Here is a 20,907-nt window from a genome sequence, read left to right on the forward strand (position 1 = left end):
TGCTAGACCGCGCTCAGGGCTCAAAACCCCACTGTACTTCCTCTTCCGTAACGGTTATCCATTGATAGCTCGGTTGAAACAGCTGCTGTCTTCAGTTACTTCAGTATTAAAAGAATAACCTGTCTCCTTTCTTTGAAGATTTACTGTCTTTACGATACTTTCTTATTTGTCTGACTTGGCACTGCGTAGACTACAAGGTAAGTGTACATTCACGTCCGTGTTTTAGAAAATGTACAAATATGCTCCGTTACTACTTTGCCTGATTTGGTAGACAGCTTTTGTAATCAGGGAGTAACTTAAAGTTAATAACACTGGTATTTATTGGCAGGCATGAAATGTTTCTTGCAGACTGTCATCATTTCTTTAACAGTATTGTTTTTTATGTGTTCTCACAGCAGTTATTTACACAATGGACAAAGTGGCTGTGCTGACTCACATCTTGAAACAAGAAGTCATTGCCACACTTCTTGGTGGAGAGCTTCCTGTCAGTGTGATAAAGAGCAATAGGTACATATCTCCACTGACTACTGACGGTCTTGCAATAGACAGGAATGCAGAAGGCAACTCCCTTGATGGTGCCCTCCAAGCCGCTCTGACTGAGGAAACCAGATGTGTGATACTGACGGGTCCTGAGGGTTCCGGGAAAACCACTGCTTTGGAGAAGCTAGTTGTGGGCTGGGCGAAAGGAGAGCACTTTCAAAACTTTTCTTATGTTTTCCATTTCAAGTTCAGGGAGTTAAATTCTCTTACTGGCACGCTCTCCTTGGAAACATTACTCCTACACCACCACGGTCATGTGCCTCCTGAGTCACTGCCTCTAATTCTGCAGAATCCTGCAGATGTGTTGTTTGTGTTTGATGATCTGGATCAGTGTAAACAAAGCCTGGATCCGTCCGTCCACACCCTGTGCTCTGACCACAGCCAGGCAGCCTCAATGTCATGTTTAGTGGCAAGCTTGCTGCATGGATCCCTGCTGAAAGGAGCTGCCTTTGTGGTTGCATCCAGGTCAACAGGGTCCCTGAAGTTTCTGAGAGGCACCGGGGTGAAGGTGTTGGGTTTCCTGAAGCCACAAAGAGAGGTATACTTCAACAGGTTTTTTCCTGACCCGGCTTCTGCAGAAAAAGCAAGAATCCACATGGAAAAGACTTTGGGCTTTTATGATATCTGCACTTCCCCAAGATTTTGTTGGACAGTTTGTTCTGTTTACAAGTCTCTGATGGATGCTGGAGGTAAACTTCCTGAAACTTTATCTCAGCTCTATGTACAAATCTTGGTCGACCTGATTAAGTCGCTCTCGCTGAACGAGGCCTGCAGCAGAGGTTTAGTGTCGGCCCTCGGCAAGATGGCATCTCATTGCGTCCTTGATCAGCATTCGAGTTGCACTGAAGAGGAAATGAATTCCTTTGGTTTTCAACAGTTTCTTACTTCTGTTGGTGTTTTTCTGCAAGTTCATGGTGACCAATCAGATAGACGTGTCTTCTCCTTCCACTCCAGTCTGATGCAGGAGTTCCTCTTGGCTGTGTCTTTCTTTTGTGACAACTCAACGCCCGGGGGTGCAGAGAAGATGTTGGAAAACCACAAAAGCCATGCAAAGTTTCTGGATCTCTTTTTGTCAGGGCTCTCAGAGCCTCTTCAGCGCAGACCTCTGGAGAGCCTGATAGGGGAGCTCAACTCTGATCAGCTCATAGATTTCAAGAAGTGGTTTAAAAGCCACTCACAGCAAACACTGCAGGGATTTCGCAGAGAAGATCACCTCCGCTGCTTCCATCTGCTTCTTCAAGCTCAGAATAAGAGTTTGGTGAAAGAGGTTATCAAGCCCCCAGCACGAATAGGCATCAGCTATGGAGACCTGAGCCTCCAGGATTGTGCGGCTCTGAATTATGTTATCACGTGCCTCGGGGAGCTGGAGGAGTTGAATCTGTACCATACAAAGAATCTGACCGAGGAACAAGCTGAGAGGCTGGCTCCAACTATGAGCTTGGCACGTAAGATAAAGTAAGTCGAGGAATCCACATGTCCAGGCATCATTTATTTTAGCATATCTTATTTAAAAAATAATGTTGTGTCTCCAGCTTGTCACAGAGCTCCTTGAGTCCTGGGGCCGTCTCTCATCTGGCCTCAGCCCTCAGCGGAGGAATCACAAAGGAGCTCGATCTCTCACATGCACACCTCGGAGATGAAAAGCTTAAACTTCTCTGCGCTGGCCTCAGAGACTGCAAGCTTCACACTATAAAGTAAGATTAAACCTGAAATGCATTCTTTTAAAAATGCTTTTACCTTAATACAAATTTCTTACAGGCACATTTAGATGTCCTAACATTTTTGCTTTTTCTGTTCCCAGACTTACAGTGTGCAACCTGACAGAGGCAATGTGTGAAGATCTGGTGGCAGCCCTGACCTCAGGCACCTCTCAGCTGTGTGTGTTAAATCTGACATTTAATGACATCGGCGACGAGGGCTTGACAAAACTGTGCCAAGCGCTGCAAAGTCCTCTGTGCAAACTACAGGACCTACAGTATGTACATTTTTATAGATTCAAAGCCCTTTTTTTGTTAGTGCTGTCTATTTATTCTTGAAAAACCTAACTTATTTGGTTTATTTGAAGGCTACACAGCTGCAAGTTGACTGCTGCATCCATGGAGTCACTATCTGCAGCTTTGTGTTCTGGCCAATCAGAGTTGAGAGAAGTGAACCTGAACCTTAACACGATTGGTGAAAGAGGAGTGGAGGCTTTGTGCAAGTCTCTGCAACACCCGCTTTGCAAACTGCGAAGCCTCAAGTAAGACTGAAGTTTAAATACCTCCTGTTGTGAATGTGTGCTATAACACATAAAACAAATGGTGTGATGAATAATATTTTGACATCCATCATTTTTGCTATTGATGCCCTTTGATAACTTTTTATTTTAGATTATTTGACAGCGATTTGACAGCTTTGTGCTGTCCTCATCTAATGGCGGCCTTGATGTCGGAGCACTGCTCCCTGTCTGAGTTGGACCTGTCAGTTAATGATTTGGAACAGGAGGGGGCGCTGCAGCTCTGCCAAGCCCTCCGCCAACCCGGCTGTCCACTAGAAAAGCTCAGGTAGGGTCTCATGTGTTATCACTCTATTGACTTTTCAGTGATGAGGTGCCACCTTCCACAAATACTAGATGTAAATTCTGCTCCACCCTACAGCTTACAACGATGCGAGTTAACCGAGCAGGTCTTCAAGGAGCTGGGCTCAGTGCTGACAAGTGGGACTTCTCAGCTGAAGTCCCTTGCTGTGGGTATAAATGCAGTGGGAGACCAAGGGGTGAAGCATATTTGGGATGCTGTTGCACATCCAAGCTGTCTGTTGGAGGAACTGGAGTGAGTCAAAATAATTTTAAAAACTATTTTATCACCACATTGCAGTTAGCACAACGTTAAATATGTCCTCCTCTCTTGCATTGTAGTGTTGAGATGACCGGTTTGACGGATGCCTGCCTTGAGGACTTGTGTGCCGCTATAAGGGCCACTAAGACTTTGAAGAGCCTGGAATTGAGAAACAACTCGCTGACAGATGCTTCTGTCCCCGCCCTCGTCGAGGTCTTTCAGGACAGCGAGAACATGCAGGAGATTAAGTAAGACTCATTTCCTACATTTAATTATAAACTATCTTGAACTTTACATAACGTTTCAAAGCATAGTAAACATGTATAACTCCTGTAACTCTGTCTTTTCTCTCTTTTAGCCTGAAGTACAACGACTTCAGTGAAGAAGCTTTAAGCATCATGGACGAGTGTGATAAAATAACATACTGAATCACACACACACTGCTAGAGGATCACCAACAGTGCTTATTATTTGAGTTAAATTGATTAAAGGATTGACTCATTTGTCAGTCAACAGAAACACAATTATTCAATCTCTCGTTGTCTAAGTCATAATTCAACGAAAATTGTGTTGGGGCATATTCACTGATTACATGTCATTTGTTCCACTTTATTTTGCTTTTTTCTTTGCTTTCTATAACATATATTAAGGTTTGAACTGTTTGACAAACAAGCATGAGCAGTTGATAGAAAAGACCGACTATTTTCTGACACTTAATATTGTATATCAAGCAATTAATCAACAATATAATCAGCAGCAGTTGTACTCTTTATACAGTCAAGGTCACTATATATAATGAAAATCTTACACATCGTTCACTGGTACTTAATCTTTTATTAAGAAACATTTGGCATTTTATGAGGGATTTTTGGCTCACAAGAGTAAGAAGTATTTTCAATAAGGCAGATTGCAGTGATGTGTTTGACAGCTGTAAATATATTACCATTTTCACAAATAAAATGTATTTACATGTAGTAAATGTTTCTTGACAATAGCAGTGCTGACATTCTGTTCAAATTGTATACACACACACACACACACACACACACACACACACACACACACACACACACACACACACACACACACACACACACACACACACACACACACACACACACACACACACACACACACACACACACACACACACACACACACACAGAGCAAGGTGCAGACAGACCACACACATTTCTCTGTCCACTCCTGTAAGCAAAAAAACAGATGTAAACCTCACACAGTGTAAACTCAGTAAGACAGGGCTATTCCACACACAAAGTTCCTCTGTATCCGAGTCCATTCTCCATTTGAACGACTCTGCAAATCTTCTTTGGATGAACAAAACAAAAGTCTTTTCAGGAGATCAAAGTGACAAGGTGGGTCACGCAGGCCCGCAGCAGATGAATAAAAGCCACTGGATATGATCCCCTCATGGGACTCAGTGGTCATGAGTGCCTCCATTAGGGTTACCAGAATGATTGGTGTCCTTTGGATTTAGAGTCTGATTGGGATTTTTACTGGAACTGGAATGAATTTCCTCATCCGAGCTGCTCTCGATGTCACTGCGGTCATCTTTTGCCACCTGTGAAACAAACAGGAACGACAGTTTTACCAACCATTGGGATAGTGATGAAAGGAAAAACCAAACTAGGCTGATGTTTTATATTTGACCTAAATAGAAAAAGTCCAAAAGGTCAGGGACAGATGTGAAGAATACATATGGATTTTAGAAAATACAACTGATTACATTTGGTAGACCTAGTAGAGTTACAGTTTTACCAAATAATGCGATGAGAGGATAGCTGAGGCTAATGGGAATGTCTTTAGATTTACAGGTATTTGGCTATAGATCAGCTTTTTAGACACATTCAAATTGACCTGATGATTGCACTAAAGAAAAGGTCAGAGGAAAACCAAGGTTATTATGATTTACTCGGAGGGGAACATGCACGTTTCAGATGTCCAAGTTGTCAAGAAGGTTTACTAAAACAAAGACATATCATCCCTCACAGTTGCACTAAAGGAAACTTCAGACTATCAATTAAATCATTAGTGGCCATTCTGCACGGATGAATAACTTTCATTAAAATCCACCCAATAGTTGCAATGTTCAAGTCAGGACCACAGTTGTGGACTAACTCACCGACATTGCAACAAGAAAAATGATGCTGTTTGCACTGCTGAAAACTGAACTACAAAAAAAAAGAAAGCCAGACTAACCTTTCCCTTGAATATAGCTTTGATGGCAATGCGAGCAATGAGGTAGAACCAGATAATGTGTAGAGTCTGCAGCACCAATAGCAACCCGTTGAGCAACCACCAGGCCTGGTACGGCCCGGCAATCTCCCAGCTCTCAACCAGAACACTGTAAACAACCCTGCAGCAAATACACAAATACAAAAGGTTACTATTTTGCTTTGTTAGGACACCAATTTAGTGTAACAATACTCACCAATTCTTAAACTTGTGTCAAGTAGGCAAAGGTATGTCATTTGATTTGTAAATAAGCTCTCATGTGACTCACCAGAAAGGGTAGATGACAAGTCGAGTGATGAAAAAGCTTATGCTGAACACCACAAACAGGCCGTCGCATAGCCTCTGGTACTTGGCATAGTTGGCAAGCTTGGCAGCCTTTAGGAATAAATAAGGTTTTAATGATTTACAGTAATAAAATATCACAGCAGTATCTCTAGCAACGAATTTGGAGTGATGTTACTGATGGTAGTGATAGTGGGGTTTTCCTCTCAGACAGGTAGTACAAGTAGATCTAGGCTACTTGCACTGCTACAGACGGAAATGATAATAATAGATGTGTGCTTTTCTGTCAGACACGTACAAACAGTAGTACAAGAAGCTCACAGTTTCAGGTTGTCATCTGTGTTTGTCTGAGTTCTTTACCTCGAGAAAGATGTCAGATGCATCGTGCACACACATGACCAAAGTGCCAGCTCTTAGCATGTTGTTGGCGTAGGAGAATGTGATGAGGAATATGGTGGCCAGGTGATGGACAAGCATGATAATGAAATCCTGTGATTAGTGAAATGAAAAGACGAAAGAAAAGGAATGAATACGATGCAATGTAATTTAGCAGGGCTATAAAAACAAAAGACATTGGGATGATCTTGAGTCCTTTCACTGTCTTTCTTTTACATCCACTAACAGGCTGTCATGATACCAACTGAAAGGCTTTGTTTAGAAACCGGTCAGCCAGGATCATAAAAGGCTTTGTAAATAGTGTACTGCTGCAGCTTCTCATACTGTAGTTTAACCTGTTTAACCTGTTTTGACAGGCACATTATAATATGATAATTTCAATACAATAGAAACCTTTTCATTGTACATCTGCAAATACATTTCGGAAGAAATCTCATTTATAATATTGACGAGTAAAAAAAAAAAAAGAGTAAATAAATAAAATGGCGATTAAAAACTACAATTATAGAAACATTCAAATTAAATAGAACAATACAATTTTAAGGCAAACTAAAACAAGAACAGCTGGAAGTTAAGTAGGATAACATTTAAATCAATACGGCCCAAAGTATAACAATGGCATCATTTTAAGATTGTTTCGGATGTTATACCAGAGTGGGTTCAATAAGGGTTCAAATTAAAAGACTTAGCATACAGCTCATAATGATGATATGACTTTTATAATTATTGCCAGTAATAAATCTTAGTGCAGAGTTAGCTGAAGCATGAATAAAATTTCACAGGCTCCAATACAGAGGAACACACATGTATAGACAAAAGCAAGTTTTCCCTCATACAGTATGTTAAAGTGACCTACTCATTGATAGATTGAACATGTTTATGATATGAAGGGAATATGAAAAGCTGGCAAAACAGTTCTGGTACAAAGAGTGTGACATTTTCAAGAGAAAGTAAGAGACAGCACAATAGTGTTAGTAAGGCTGACTTACCTTTCGTTTGATGTCTATGAATTGGGAAAACATCAGGGACCAATAGAAAGCAAGCTCAGCTACATAGTAGTTGAACTGTCCAGCACTCAGAGGCTTTAGGAGGGAGTAAAATAAATACATCTTTAATAGTAGCCCCACTGACCTGCCAACAACATGGTGCTGTAAAGATTAGATACATAATAAAAGCAGCTGAACATTATAATTATGGAGTAAATAAACAACGATTAACCTGAAATGGATAGTTGTACCAACATTGTCTGGTGTCCCACATCCAGGGCGACTGAAAAAAACAGATGCATGTAATAAGATGAACCACAAACATTCAGTAGGCTTACATACTTTAAGAACAGCCAAGGCAACACTTCAATGACACAGTATCAGTATTGTGCAAAAGCAATTCGACTCACCACCCACAAATGTCGAATCGCATAGATGAAAATTCCCAGGTAAAATGTAAATCGCCACCTGAGGTGAAAGAAAAAGAGTTGAATTGGGGAACAACAAGAATGAAGCTTGTACTCTTCTTGAAAAACAAGACTCATTTCTAAAGTCAAGCGAAAGCCTCATTGAGGTGTAGATGATGAGACATTTTGCAGAATAACGTCGACTTGTTGGTATCACCACATGTAAAGCCAGGGGGACATTGGGATTTTTTTATAAGAGTCAGTACAAAACTTTATTTGCAAATACAGCTGGGACGTTAATTCGACTAAGCCATGGGCAAAATAATGATCATGATTGATCAACCGTTGAAGTTTGTTTAAGTTGCTGCAAAAATGGCAGAAAATGCATCTCTGGGTTTTGGACTTACAAGAAAAGACATTTAAAGAAGTTGTGTTGTATTATAAATAATCTGCAGATCAATAAATAATGAAATCATTTGTAGTGACTGCCCTGGTGGCAATGAATAGACACTGCACATCAGTGTAGTAGGAACTTACATGCTCTCACAAAACTTTTTCTGTACACTGGGCCTGTCTTGGTTCCGACGAACCCGAAACCATCTCTGAATTTTCCGTTCGTCCCAGTCCATCTGCTTGGAGAGTCCCTCCAATGTCCTCGTGTCTGGACACTAAAAACGGGACAAATAGAAATAACTTGCTTTCCATAGTCTTTCTTCTAAACCTCAAAAACACCACAACACCAGGTATGACTGTCACACTGCCTGTGTTGGTTTATGTCAGTGCAGTAACTTCAACTATTCCAGCATGCAGAAAAACATTTAGTGGACTACAGAACAAATAAGGGCTTTATGTACCGCTTTGGACTGAAACACCTTCTCCAGGACAGCATTGGGCTGAGCTTGCCGAGGCACTCCCGCCTGAATCTGAAGTATGTGGGCACAGGGTTTGGCCACTAGCCTGTAAATACACAGACAGAGGCAAAAAAAAAGAGAGAGGAAGGGGGACACAGAGATGGTGAGGTATTAAGAGAGACATAAACAAGGAGAGAGTCAGTGAGATAAGTTAAGCACGTTGTACAGGTTTGAACAGATGAACCATTAGCTAGGATTGTCTAAAGGGCTCCCTTCATTGACTTGAACTGTTGAGTTTGCAGTTTGCTTACAAGTAATGTTTGACTTTGTCTTAGAGGGAGGGGAAGAGGGTACAATAGAGTCTGTAATGAAGACACAGGCAAGCGTTAGGAGGAATTCTGGGGAATGTAGCACCTAGTCTAAACAGAGCATGAGGACCGCCCGTCATGTGAGGGAAAGGAAGGACTGCTTCTAACCACCAAATTGATGGGTGCCACATGACCATATGAGTTGACCAGTCAGCAATTAATTTCAATCTTCTGACAACCCACACTTATCTGGAAAAGTTGTCCTACCTTTGAGAAATACTGAATGAATAAAAGTACAGACTGAGCTTAGGGCCTGCTCTTTCATTATACTCTGAAAGAAACCCATGCATAACCCCTAATTTAGCTGAACTTTGCTGTAAAACTTCTTGACTTTCTGTGCACGAAGGAAGACCGATATGTATGCAGTACAGAACAGTTTCAACAGTGTCTAACCCAGCCTCAGTTTCCAATGATCACAAGAAAATACTCTAAATGCTAGTTCTTCTTTTTATTTTTTGAATAACCTTACTATCATTAGGTAGGTGTTTGCTGAGCAAGGTAAACGTGTGTTTCCTGTCAGTGAAGTTATCACATGTGTCATCACCTCAAAGGAATGCTTAAACTGTTATTAGGAGGCTAAGGCAAAACCAACAACAAGGAGAGAACTAGCATAGCAAGAATCTGTCACATGGACAGGCAGAAGCTAAAGCAGTCCCATCTATGAAGTCAATTTATTAAAAAATAGGGTTGTCTAACTTCATAATAACCACATTGTGTGTGTTTGTGTGTTGTGTAACAGCAACAGGATTTGTATTGAAGCCTCCAGAGTTTATTTTCCAGTCCCCTGAAAGTTTGCACGCATAAGGAATGACTCATATATTAACGTTATTTCAATGAGTTTGGTGCCTTGTTTTTATTCCTGTATTTTGGAGCAACAGTTGACACATAAGCTGAATCCCCCTAAATGTGCAGGCACACAGAGCACACACACTCAAATAAAAATAATGTTACCCTCAAAATAACAAAAACCCAAAAGGTAAAAGGGTGCGGTTTACCTTTCAAAAAGCAGTCTTAGTAGAAAAACGCAAACAGCCAAAGGTAGAGCGTACAGTATGTCTCTCATTCGGGGATATTCTTCACCAGGTGGTGGTCGCTCCAGGTCCGCCCATGTAACATTTTGGGGAAGCCAAAACCTCTCACTCCAAATCCAGTCTAAGACAGAGGAAGTCATCGGGGAGCAGAAATATACTCGAGATCAAACAAATAAGGTGAAACAGCCGTGAAGCGGTGAAAGTTACTTGTTGAACATCTGGCGGCTTAGGTTATTTAAACTGAAACCCTCTGCGGTGATATTTACTCCTCCTCCTCCTCCTGTTAGCACTAAGAAGAGAGTATCACTTCTGGTTTGTGAGTCAAACTGAACGGACCGCTAGCCTGACACGTAAGAAAGGCAACACCCACCACTCTGATTAGGCAACTTTCAATGATGTTCTTTAACTTGTAGGCTGAACACAGTTTTATAGGTTGTAGCCTTTGATACTGCCTCTCCAGCATTATATTGTGCCCATTAAAAGTAGGCCTTTGATAGGGAGTTAAAGGCAAGCTAACTACCATAAGCTAGTGTCAACTGAAACCTAGCCAATTTGCAGATGACGTAATTTCATTTGTTAAGGCTAAATTAGCATCACAGCCAATTAACAATTCAACAAAACCAGATTTTCGAGTTGTTTGGTTTTGAACTAAGACGCTTTATTATTTATTTTAATGTGTTATGACTCACTCAACTCTGTGACCTGATACAAGGATCATATTAAGTAGGTTAATAAATAAAACCAGCTTTTAAACTATCCAGCAAGCTATCAGTTAGCTACTATCCTTTAGGCCGGGTAACGTTAGTAACTTTGATGTAAGCTAGCTACTTTAAAGTACCTCTAAATAGGCATCTCTAATTTATCTCGAGTAGATGCCATTCAAATGAAAGAAAATATGAAAAATAAATGGATGAAAGGAAATAGTTAATATATCCCTATGCATTTACCTGACTAGAAAAATACTAAAGCTTTTAAAAGCACTTCCAAATGTAAATATTTACTAGTTTAATACGTGTAAATTTCGGTTAAATAAAAACACTTTTCACTGTATTTAACATATCATTTTTTCTCCCAGAAATTCACTGCCAGCCATACAGTATATCTTGCATACACCCTGTTTAACCTTGCTGAAGCTAATTGCAGTCCAAGCAAAGGAAATCGTGTACTGTCAAGGTTATAATCCTAAAACATATCATAAGTTCAATTAAAACCTCTCCAAAAGTTTAAATTACCTAAACATCATAACCATTTGTGTAACATTGATTTTAGACAGTAGTAGTTTGAGCTAGGCAAACCTGACAAACCTACAACCTAGTGTAGTTAGATCTAAATTACGTAATGACTTTTAGATATATTATACAACATCAAGTTAAGTTTTATTGCTGAGGCAAAAAGCAGATTCCAGTTTAGGCTGCTATTAAATGTGATGATAAAGCATACAATTAAATCCTTTGAGTTTGGCACTTAAGTTTTAAGCATGTCCTCAGAGAGCAATAGCCACTTTAGATCATGTTGATCATTTAGGATACCATATATTTTTTAAGTCAATGAGCAGTTTTGTTTGCAGACAATTTTTATCTTAGTAAAGTTGTGCAAATTTTCCACCTATAAAACTTTTGTGTGGCTTTACCCTTCACCTATCTGTCTAGAGAACACTTAACAATTGCGTGCTCTATAAGAGTCTTAATCCACTTAATTGAAGATTGGCTGGTGAGTGTTCTCTCGAGTGAAAAAATAACCCTTGTGGGATGCAGATGTACAGTTTGTAGAGATAATAAACATCCTTTAACCGGAGTAAAAGTTTGGAATGGTTGATTATTGACCAAAAATATGTCAATGATTTGCAGCGTTATATCATTAACCTTTACTTCATTACTAGCTTGCCTGGCCAACCAAGGTTGAGGTCCCTTGGGCACAACAAACATTTTGGGTGGATTCACAGCTTTCTACAAACCCGCCTTGTCAGTTTCGTCATTAAAATTGCAGGGTTTTTTGTGTTGTGGATCTTTAAGTTAGTGTCTGCTGTAATTTTGAATTTTGCAGCTAGCAGAATGACTGTATTCCTAACACAGGTCACATATGTTTTCCCTTTTTGGGTGCAGCATGCTATTATCTGCCTTGATATGCTGATCCGGAAATCAATTGAAACAAAAACTGTTCTTTCTTGCTCCACTTAGCCTGTGGCATAGTGTTACAATGATGACTAATAATATTGCCATCCATAATAAGGAATTGTAAAGCCTTAAATAGGAAGGTGGACTGAAGCTATAACATCTTGAATAATATGAATGTCCCCTTAACCATGCCATGCCCCTCCATTTTAAAACCTGCAACACAACCTTTATGTCTGTGTGCCTTTGTACATTATTTAAGGAATTGCCAATGGGACATGAGTAGCTATGAAAGCTTTTGACCAGAGGGACACATTTATTTGCTTGTGTAGAAAAAGTAAAAGCACAGCTTTCTCTCTATAACTGGGAATCGCCTCAGCCTCACAGACAATTCAAAGCACGCTAAAGAGGCTAACAAAGGTATTTCTTTTATCCAATTAGCATAACAATGCACAGTTTGTTCGCGTTATAGACCCAGCAGAGCTTCCCTGCTAAGGATGAAATTAAGATCCAACCCTAAAAGCAAATAATTTATGAATTTCAAGGGCCTACAGCATGGCAAAAGAGGCAGGTCGGCTGCAGCACATACGTGACACACACTGCCTTTGTTTATTCTGTGTCATCCTGTAGATTTTTACATCAGTACCAAGTGGTCAGAGAGCAGCACGGCTCCCTGAACAAAACCTCTCTGTGTCACTATGCAGCTGCAGCTTCCGACATGCTCTACTCGGATGCATGACCTAGTCGGAGGGGCTTAGGGACTTCGGCCACAAAATAGGGGGGTCATGTTTTTGGTGACATTCATCTGACTTACCTCTAGTTTAGCTTTGCAACCAAACTTGAGGTATGTGTTTAGATATATCAACCCTTTCTTAGTCTTCACTTGCTTGCATCTAACAATAGCAGAGGGCTCTGGTACACAGCGTCTGTAATCCCCTCGGTGTCACCCCCCACCCCACTCACTGCGTGGACTGGTCCATTTCGCATCTGAAAAAAATCTGATAGTTGGAGGAGAGTTCTTCATGCCAGGGACTGCTGTAGCATCAGCACATAGAGTACTGTAGCTCCTAAATCACCTAAGGTAATATTTCCTGCTGTGTTTTTATTCCTAACATTTTTATTGTTCTGTTTTCTGTGACCTAGTTCTCAAAGGACATTTCTCAGCAGCTCTGCATCCGCATCTTTCAAAATGACTTGTTTTGTTTTCATAGATGAGCATGCACTTTTGTGTTTACCTTCTTAAAAGATCATTGTTAACCATAATAACATCACCCATTGTTTTATTATATTGTTTAAAATAAAATACTTCTGTGTTTTATTTTCACCATAACATCTTAATTAAGTGAGACACATCTATTTGTTTGTTGACATTTTTAGTTATACTTTTTCTTTACAGATAAGCAAATGGATGACAAGGAGCTGAGTGATCCCATGAATAACGTGTCGCTGATTAAAGGTAACCCAATCTTATTATTTTGTTTACCTGTAACTGCACATCTTGCAATGTCAAGAGAGAAAAAAAGCATGAGTCACCGGTAAACAGAGTGGCTGTGCCTCTCAGGGCCGTTGTTTGGCTTGAGAGCTGACATTGCTGTAGATGGCCTTGTTTTAGAGGCTGATTTCTCCAGTGTCAACAGCTTATTAGTAGATGTAGTCTCTTTGCACAGAGGGCACATTATCTCCCTGTGTGTAAGTGCCTTTTCAGGTGACTTATAAAAAGCGAATGCGATGATTGCTATACAGAGAACATAAACACCTACAAATCAACAGCGATCTTCATGAGAAAATATCCAAGCATTTTTGTCAGCAAATCAATTTGGCATGAATTAATTTGTCATGCTACACTGCACGGTATACTGTACAGGCAGCACAAAGCAAACAGTGTCCTCACAACAAGATGATCTCTTTCTTTTCAAAAATGGTACTGATATTGCTGAGTTAAAAAAAAGCACATTTTGTACCTGTAAACTGATATCACGCCTGTCTGTTTGATAAGCAGTTTTGTAGAGATTTGCTGAATACTCTAGACATTTAATGCCAGCATCGCTAATGCTTATATTCAGTTTAAGTATGCCGTCACATGCATTGGGAAGGAAACTGACTGTGGGGGAAAGATAGACCATGATGGCTTAAGCCTTCAGCACTTGAGCTAAAAAAAGACTTTTCCTACATTTTTTCCGCTGTCGTCACTTGAGGCAGTGTGATGCTCAATATACTCCAACTAGTCACAGCGGTATTTTTACACACAGTCTAATCCCATTATTACTCTGTCAGGTGTCACTTCATAATAACTAATGTTACTAAAGATAATACTTTGGGCGCCCTTTCTTAATCTCAGGCTCGCCAGACGACATTCATCTTTCACACAAACTGGGAAAAACCCACGTACAGGAAGCCCACTCACATTCTCCTTCTCACTCATTCATATGCATGCATGAGGGAACACACAACCTCATACACACATGCTGGACGGAGCACTGCCCGCCCATCCTTTGTCTGGCACACAGCAGGGTGGTCATGTGCCTGAGTCAGAGGGTGCTACCAGCCTCCAGCAGTCGCTGTATTGCCATTCATTTTAGGGTCTTTTAACCAACGGTATTTGGGAGCACTTGAAAAAAATATGTGTGTGTATATCTATGCTGCCTTGCGTGAAATCACAACAAATAAGCATTTCATGACAGCCTCAGTCCAGCGATGTGTCCATTTATGGTGCACATGCTTGACCTGTGATGACTCTTGTTTTTGCTTCTGCCAAATGTTCGGCCTGCGATGAGGTCATCTCTTTTCCGAGCCATGATAGATTGGGGATAAAGATATTCACTGGGAAGTATTTGGAGTTTGTTTCCACCTCTAGGAAACACAACAGACCCTTGACAACGTTGGCTAGTCTATTCCCTTTGTGTATTGTTTACTGAAACAAACTGTTAACAAGCAAGGAGGTGCCAGAGACGTGTTTTTGGTTGGGATAATGGGAGGTTATGAATGAAAGCTTGGATTTTAAAAATGCAGATAATGCAGTTGTCTATTTCTGGTTTAGCAATTAGTTTATATAATAGTCCTATTTAATATCTTGGGAAATCATCTAGTATGTCAGCCCTGGTTAAATATTTGGGACTGAAGCGTAATGAATATGGTGGAACTCAGTCAGCTTCTATTTTTATAGTCAGTTGCCATCATTTGTGCCTGATTGTTTCAACCTTTACTTGCTAATGACTGTAAACTGCTCCAGTGACTCTGCAGGAAAATAATAAGCTTCAACCTCACAGCTTGATACTCAAATGTAAAAGAGAAAGTATCTTCTAATCTGGATAATAATTCCTGTTTTGTATCTCATTATCAGATGACTTGACCAAGTCAAACATGGGATCCTCTGGTGACTCAGATAAAGTTATCCAGCGCTTGAAAGATGAACTTCGAGACGCCCAGGAGCAAGCCAAAGATGAGAAACATACATTTATGGAGCTAGAAGGTACAAATACACACCATTAACTTCACATTATGCTGTTCACACACATAAACTGAAAATGCAATCATTTTTTGTAGGTGTCCTGCAGGAAGAGAGAAAGGGAAATAAGCACCAAGCTGATGAATCTGCAAAACAGATCAAACTTCTTCAAGGTACATCCTTGTGTTTGTTGATAGGAACAGTTTGTCTTTTCCAATAAAAATGTCAACATTATTGATTTAAACACCAACCATTGTCCTGACAGGCCAGCTGCGGCAGCTCCAGGATGAAACGAGCACACTCAGAGGGCAGATGGATGTCTCCTCCAGCTCACGCGACGAGCTACTAAGTGCCCGTGATGAGGTGAAGGCGCTGAAACGAGCCCTGGAGGCAGCCACTGCTGAGCGGGATCGTGACGTAGCTGCTATCCAGACTAACCTGGCAACCGCCTCCAAGGATCTCGACAAATGGCGCCAGACTGCCAACAAATATGAGCATGAGATTGACAACCTACAGCGCGACCTTCAACAGCAGAGCAAGCAGTGGCAGAAAACTGCAGAAATTCAAGGTACTACAGGGAATGATACAAAATATGATGAGAATAGCCACATAAAAAGGAAGTAGATGTTTCTGATTCACTAATGACCTAGAAAAAGGGCCCTTTTGTGTAAAGCATGAATAGACTCAACACTAGTCTGTTCACGCACACACAGTGCTAACTTAATTGTAAGCTAATTAAGAAAAGGGCATCTGCTCAAAGAATGTTACATACAACCTTTTATTTTCACAGCCGGCGAGCTGCAGTCCATGCAGGCAGAGTGTAATGGCCTTCAGAAGGAGTGTGCAATGCTGCGATCTGAAAAACAAGAAACCGTGAATAAGCACCAGAAGGAAAGGAGCAGTCTGCAAACCGAGTGTGCTTCCCTCAGGACTGAGAAGGAGGAACTCCTCAAGTCTCATCAGAAAGATAAGGCTAACATGCAGAGTGAATGTGCAGCTCTGCGTTCTGAGAAAGAGGCGGTGCTGCAGAGACAGCAGCAGCTGGAGAAGGACCTTGCCAGGTCAGTGCACTGAGCTACGTCACCTAGAGACCAGCTTCCCTCCCCACCTTTGTGCTCCCTCTGTCTCGTGTGCTTGAATTTGTTTCAGTATGCTTTACTTTACAGTAAACCATATGCTTTGTGTGATCCTTCACCTATTAAATTCAGTGTTGGTTTTTTTCTGGTAGCTCCCGTGCCCAGAATGCTGAGCTGAGCAACAGCCTCAAAGCCCTGGAGAGATCCCAGCAGGAGTTAGAGAAGAGGCTGGCGGCCCTGCAGCTCCAGCACCAGCAGGACAGCATCAAGCTGCAAACCCAACTGGAGGAGGCTGACAGCCACAGCAAGGCTCTGCAGAGAGAGGTACATTCTCACAACCAATCTGTCAAGCATCTCAAAGTCATCTAGAATTAATTTAAGGGCGAACAAAACCTCTACCCACGAACCTGACTGTTAAACCTGTCTACATGTGTTGCCGTCCAGTCATTTTTCAATCACGTGACTGAGACAGAAATAGATCCATTGTAACCAGTGTAGCTGTTTACATTACTGCCCATTTGTTACCATTTATACACATAAGTAAACATGTATTGTCCCACGAGATATGTCAAAACAGTTCTGAGTGGAGAGCAGCTCTGCAGCTGTTCTTGACATGTTACTTTAGAAACCTAATCTTTACAAGGTGATACAGTATTTATCAAACTTCCTGCATGCACACTGACCAAGGGCTTAAAGTTCTCTTTTAAGAGCATATCAAATCCAACTTTCATGACACACAGAACCATAAAATGAAAGTGATCCATACGGCATAACCAGTATGTCTTAATATGCTGGCATCTATCCATCAAATGAAGAATATGCCACCTTTTTTATGTGGATGTCTAATCTGTGTTGGTGTTACAGGTATTTAATTAAAGACAAACATAACTCAGTGTGTGCTATTTAAACCGAGAAAGCTAGGTTCCCCTTCATTGTAGCCCAGCCCAGGACACAGAACCCTCTTAATGTCTTCCTTTAATGGCTTGTAGATACTACCACAGCTAAGTCTAACTAACTGAAACTGTCTTGAAGTGAAAGTACAACTGCCAGCGTATCTCTTAAAATAGAAGATTATGAAGATCAGAGGATTCTCCGTTTCAAACAGACCTCGGGCTGTGTGCTGTTGGCAGTGGCACTCTGCTGTATGCCACCAGGCAGGTTTAGCAGGCTGGATGGGAGGGATCAACCACCACTGTGACTCTCAGACAGGAGGGCCACTGTTGAATAGCAGAAAGCCGAGATGAAGTCATCCTTAACCACAAGTCATTCATCCCTATGTGGTGTGACTCTTTCAGTCGCTGAATGACAGTGGAACCTGCGTGCTCTGTGTGATTTACTCGTCCTCTAAAGCAAGCCCCATCAGACAAAGCATGTGGGGAACTGTCAACACCATAAATCATCATCGATACATAAGGATGGCCCAAGCATAATCAGACATTTAAATTTATTTCAACATTTTGCTTTCTGCAGTATGAGGAGGCCAAGAAGGAGCTGTCAGACCTGAAGGAAATGTATGAGAAGACTGAGCAGGAAAAACAGTCAATTACAGATGAGTTCGAGGAGTGCAAAGCCAACATGAAGGAGTTACAGGAGAAAGGGACAAAGGTGAGTGCTGGCCTATCATACACTAAGAAAATCTTATACAATCATTTGACATTATATATATATATACCATAGCTTTTATTTGCATAAGAAGCAAACACATTTTAATCTTAGACGCATGAGCTTTGCAACAAAAGTGCATTAAACATCCTTTTTATTTTGTGGAAGATCACCAAGCATTAAAAAAAGGATATGTCGTTTTTTTTAATTCTCAGCAGTACACCTGCTCCCTTCAACTTAGCCACTGTATCCTACTGTGTTAGACATTGAAAGCTGTGTGTGACTTATGAAATTTGTGTAAACACCAATTACCAACACAGAGTACTCACTGAGGGGTTTATTAATAAAGCTACGCCCAACTAAAGTATGTCCCGTTGCAGTTGATTACTGTAATATCCCTTCCCTTCTGTAGACGTCCCTATTGCTGCCTGTTCAAGCCATAGTCATCGGCCTTATCCTGGCTTTGCTGTATTGGTGCTTCGGCGCATTGTGGTAGTAAGGTACACATGACTCCTGTCAAATCGGCCTACATCTTTCATTCTCATCAGTGTTTCTAAGATAATTGCATGACTTAATCAGGTTTTCCCTATTCCCCAGAATGCCTCCCATTGGGGAAACTAAAATAAATTGATGTCTCAGAGACTCTAACCTCTCTAATCACACAGTCCAAACATTTGACATCTGTTTGTCTTGTGTGGATGGCTAATGCTTAACAACTGTTTCTCGCAGTTTGCTTGGATGGGCTTATCTTTATCTAAAAGAGCTGTTTCTAACCTGCCTTCTTTGTGCACTGCATTGTTTTCAATGGCAAGCTCATTCTGTCAAAGCTTCATCGGCGGTCATATGATGATGATGTTGAGCCGTTTCGTGAAGCGATACTCATGTTTTCTTTGCTGTCCCCACTTGTTTCAGAAACCCTGGTTTATCTGGGGACCTGTGGCTGCTGTGGCTCTAACTGCTGTGACTGCTGCTCTGCTCCTCAGGACCTGAGGGAAACGTGCTCAAACACACACAAACATAAACACAGAGAAGTGAATCCATATTTGTCATCAGATTTCTCTGCACTGAAACGTGCCCCCTATCATATCTGCACTATTAATTAGGAGGGCTCATACTTAACACTGTTTAATTTTTAAGATGCTCTATTTTAGATGAGAGAGATGTTAATAAAAGAATGTTGGTTTTGTGTGCAAATGAATACGTTTATTTGTATGCCTATTATTATTATTATTATTATTGTTAATATTATTTGAAGGAAATAAGGTTGGGTTGTTTTTTTGTCTACTATCATAACTAAGGAAAGGATAGGATTATCCAATAATGAATGTAAAGGTACGCTTCAGAGTGAAATAGTTCAAGATGATGATGATATTTTAAATGGATCTCTTAGAGTTGAACCTCACTAACTGTATCACATCTCTGTAACTGTCGCATAATAAATATTGTCACAATAATGTAGCCCCTAATTGAGTGCATGATAACTGCCCTTGATGCATAACTATTAATCAGTCTGTGGTGGTGGTTGTGGTGTTGGGCAGCGAGAGTAAGATAGTACTATATTTCTCCAAGATATTTAGGGAACTTCTGGCCAACCAGGGTAGGTATTTGAGCAGTAAGAGTTGCGATGCAAACTATTTATCATAATACTTGTTTCTTATAATACAATATAATTTAAATGCATGGCATATATTACATTGTATCCTATCTTGTCTAATCATTTTCTTTTAAAATGAGGTATTTGACCCCTCAGTGAATTATTTCGTATTCATTCAGAGTTTACTCATTACTACATATTTACATGCATTATGATTTTGTAGTAAATCTCAAATATATCAAGATATATATATGCTGCTTTATATTTGGTTTACTCAGTTCCTTTTTGAGTAAGGACAAAATCAATTGAAAGATACAGTTTCTTGTGTTTAATGCTTATGAATAACTGCTCTAAAAGATATTAACTTTATGATTGCACCGTGCAAGTGGGTCGTCACTACTGATATTTTCCCAGGAACACTGGGTCTGTAGTACTTGGTTTTTCCGTGTATTGCCCAATAATATTAGGGGAAGGGAACTATACTTGTTGAAATAAGTGGGTTTCTTCCCTTGAGCAAGATAATGTGCTCAGTTACCTATCTCACATTTCCTGTTTTGCACCCTTCCGATAGCTCCTTGTATTTCGGATGGCATTCAAAGAACCTGGTTGGGGCTGACAGAAGGGAGTGTTTTCCGCGGGGAGTGAGGTTTTCTCAGGTGAGAACCGGGTGTGCGTCAGCCGGCCCACAATGCGCTGTGGAAACTAATGTACTTAGTGTACTAACAGCATTCCCAGTGGTACAGTGAAGACACACAATGTGGGGACAGACTTTGCCTGTATGACAGGAAAAACCTTGAGCTACTCCTAGAGGTCCAGATTCACAAGATGAGGACATATTACATATTTCTGGCAAATGAGGCTGGACTTGAAAAGTGCAACATGTGAGTCAAAGATATCATGTAAACACACTCATCCAGAAAAATACCCAAAAGCCAACAAATAAACACCTTGTGGAAGTCATAAGATTGTTGCCCTCCACAGCAGGGATCTCTTTATTGTTGTAGACTTTTAATTACTGTAATTCCTAACCTTACCTTACACTTGATATAGCTAAGTTAATCTTTCTTTAATACCTCAAACCTTTATGCATAAATGTCCAGTTTGACACCAGAATCCGAAATTACCACATGCTTTAAGTAATCTGTG

General features: G+C 40.6%; 3 protein-coding genes across 7 annotated transcripts; 2 read left to right on the forward strand and 1 right to left on the reverse strand.

Annotated features, from left to right (window-relative positions):
- Positions 1-21: 21 nt before the first annotated feature.
- si:ch73-233m11.2 (NACHT, LRR and PYD domains-containing protein 12) lies at positions 22-4,350 on the forward strand. Of its 2 annotated transcripts, none has more exons than XM_063905973.1 (9): positions 22-197; positions 396-1,995; positions 2,073-2,234; positions 2,342-2,515; positions 2,606-2,779; positions 2,910-3,083; positions 3,177-3,350; positions 3,437-3,604; positions 3,715-4,350. In XM_063905973.1, the coding sequence occupies exons 2-9, from the start codon at positions 410-412 to the stop codon at positions 3,782-3,784; spliced, it is 2,682 nt and encodes an 893-aa protein (XP_063762043.1). In that variant the 5' UTR covers positions 22-197; positions 396-409; the 3' UTR covers positions 3,785-4,350. The 2 variants fall into 2 exon arrangements, with proteins under 2 accessions (XP_063762043.1, XP_063762118.1); XM_063906048.1 differs by having other exon boundaries at positions 31-197; positions 399-1,995.
- Positions 4,171-10,261, reverse strand: LOC134879861 (ceramide synthase 5-like). The gene is made up of 10 exons (XM_063906446.1): positions 9,898-10,261; positions 8,538-8,640; positions 8,221-8,351; positions 7,687-7,744; positions 7,509-7,559; positions 7,280-7,372; positions 6,255-6,383; positions 5,881-5,987; positions 5,577-5,733; positions 4,171-4,938 (listed from the first exon to the last, which is right to left on the reverse strand). Exons 1-10 carry the CDS (start codon positions 10,071-10,073, stop codon positions 4,795-4,797), a joined length of 1,149 nt encoding a protein of 382 aa, XP_063762516.1. The 5' UTR covers positions 10,074-10,261; the 3' UTR covers positions 4,171-4,794.
- On the forward strand, positions 9,967-19,621 carry slmapb (sarcolemma associated protein b). 4 transcript variants are annotated; one of them, XM_063906143.1, is made up of 11 exons: positions 12,737-12,888; positions 12,968-13,125; positions 13,441-13,500; positions 15,385-15,513; positions 15,588-15,662; positions 15,755-16,057; positions 16,280-16,550; positions 16,718-16,889; positions 18,036-18,170; positions 18,580-18,667; positions 19,080-19,621. In XM_063906143.1, exons 3-10 carry the CDS (start codon positions 13,449-13,451, stop codon positions 18,661-18,663), a joined length of 1,221 nt encoding a protein of 406 aa, XP_063762213.1. In that variant the 5' UTR covers positions 12,737-12,888; positions 12,968-13,125; positions 13,441-13,448; the 3' UTR covers positions 18,664-18,667; positions 19,080-19,621. The 4 variants fall into 4 exon arrangements, with proteins under 4 accessions (XP_063762316.1, XP_063762241.1, XP_063762213.1 ...); XM_063906246.1 differs by lacking the exons at positions 12,737-12,888; positions 12,968-13,125 and adding an exon at positions 9,967-10,110; XM_063906171.1 differs by lacking the exons at positions 12,737-12,888; positions 12,968-13,125 and adding an exon at positions 10,141-10,283.
- The last annotated feature ends 1,286 nt before the right edge of the window (positions 19,622-20,907 follow it).

This window comes from Eleginops maclovinus, chromosome 1 (genome assembly GCF_036324505.1).
Source record: "Eleginops maclovinus isolate JMC-PN-2008 ecotype Puerto Natales chromosome 1, JC_Emac_rtc_rv5, whole genome shotgun sequence".
In the NCBI taxonomy this organism is placed as follows: domain Eukaryota; kingdom Metazoa; phylum Chordata; class Actinopteri; order Perciformes; family Eleginopidae; genus Eleginops; species Eleginops maclovinus.

Excerpts from the sequence above, each read along its gene's own strand:
- LOC134879861 (XM_063906446.1), bottom strand. The coding sequence starts at position 10,073 with ATGACTTCCTCTGTCTTAGACTGGATTTGGAGTGAGAGGTTTTGGCTT. Across the intron at positions 7,560-7,686 it reads CGATTCGACATTTGTGGGTG|TCGCCCTGGATGTGGGACAC; the intron begins GTGAGTCGAATT and ends TGTTTTTTTCAG. Across the intron at positions 6,384-7,279 it reads TCATAGACATCAAACGAAAG|GATTTCATTATCATGCTTGT; the intron begins GTAAGTCAGCCT and ends CACTAATCACAG.
- si:ch73-233m11.2 (XM_063905973.1), top strand. The coding sequence starts at position 410 with ATGGACAAAGTGGCTGTGCTGACTCACATCTTGAAACAAGAAGTCATT. Across the intron at positions 1,996-2,072 it reads AGCTTGGCACGTAAGATAAA|CTTGTCACAGAGCTCCTTGA; the intron begins GTAAGTCGAGGA and ends TTGTGTCTCCAG. Across the intron at positions 2,780-2,909 it reads TGCAAACTGCGAAGCCTCAA|ATTATTTGACAGCGATTTGA; the intron begins GTAAGACTGAAG and ends TTTTTATTTTAG.
- slmapb (XM_063906246.1), top strand. The coding sequence starts at position 13,449 with ATGGATGACAAGGAGCTGAGTGATCCCATGAATAACGTGTCGCTGATT. Across the intron at positions 16,890-18,035 it reads GCAAGGCTCTGCAGAGAGAG|TATGAGGAGGCCAAGAAGGA; the intron begins GTACATTCTCAC and ends TGCTTTCTGCAG. Across the intron at positions 18,171-18,579 it reads TACAGGAGAAAGGGACAAAG|ACGTCCCTATTGCTGCCTGT; the intron begins GTGAGTGCTGGC and ends TCCCTTCTGTAG.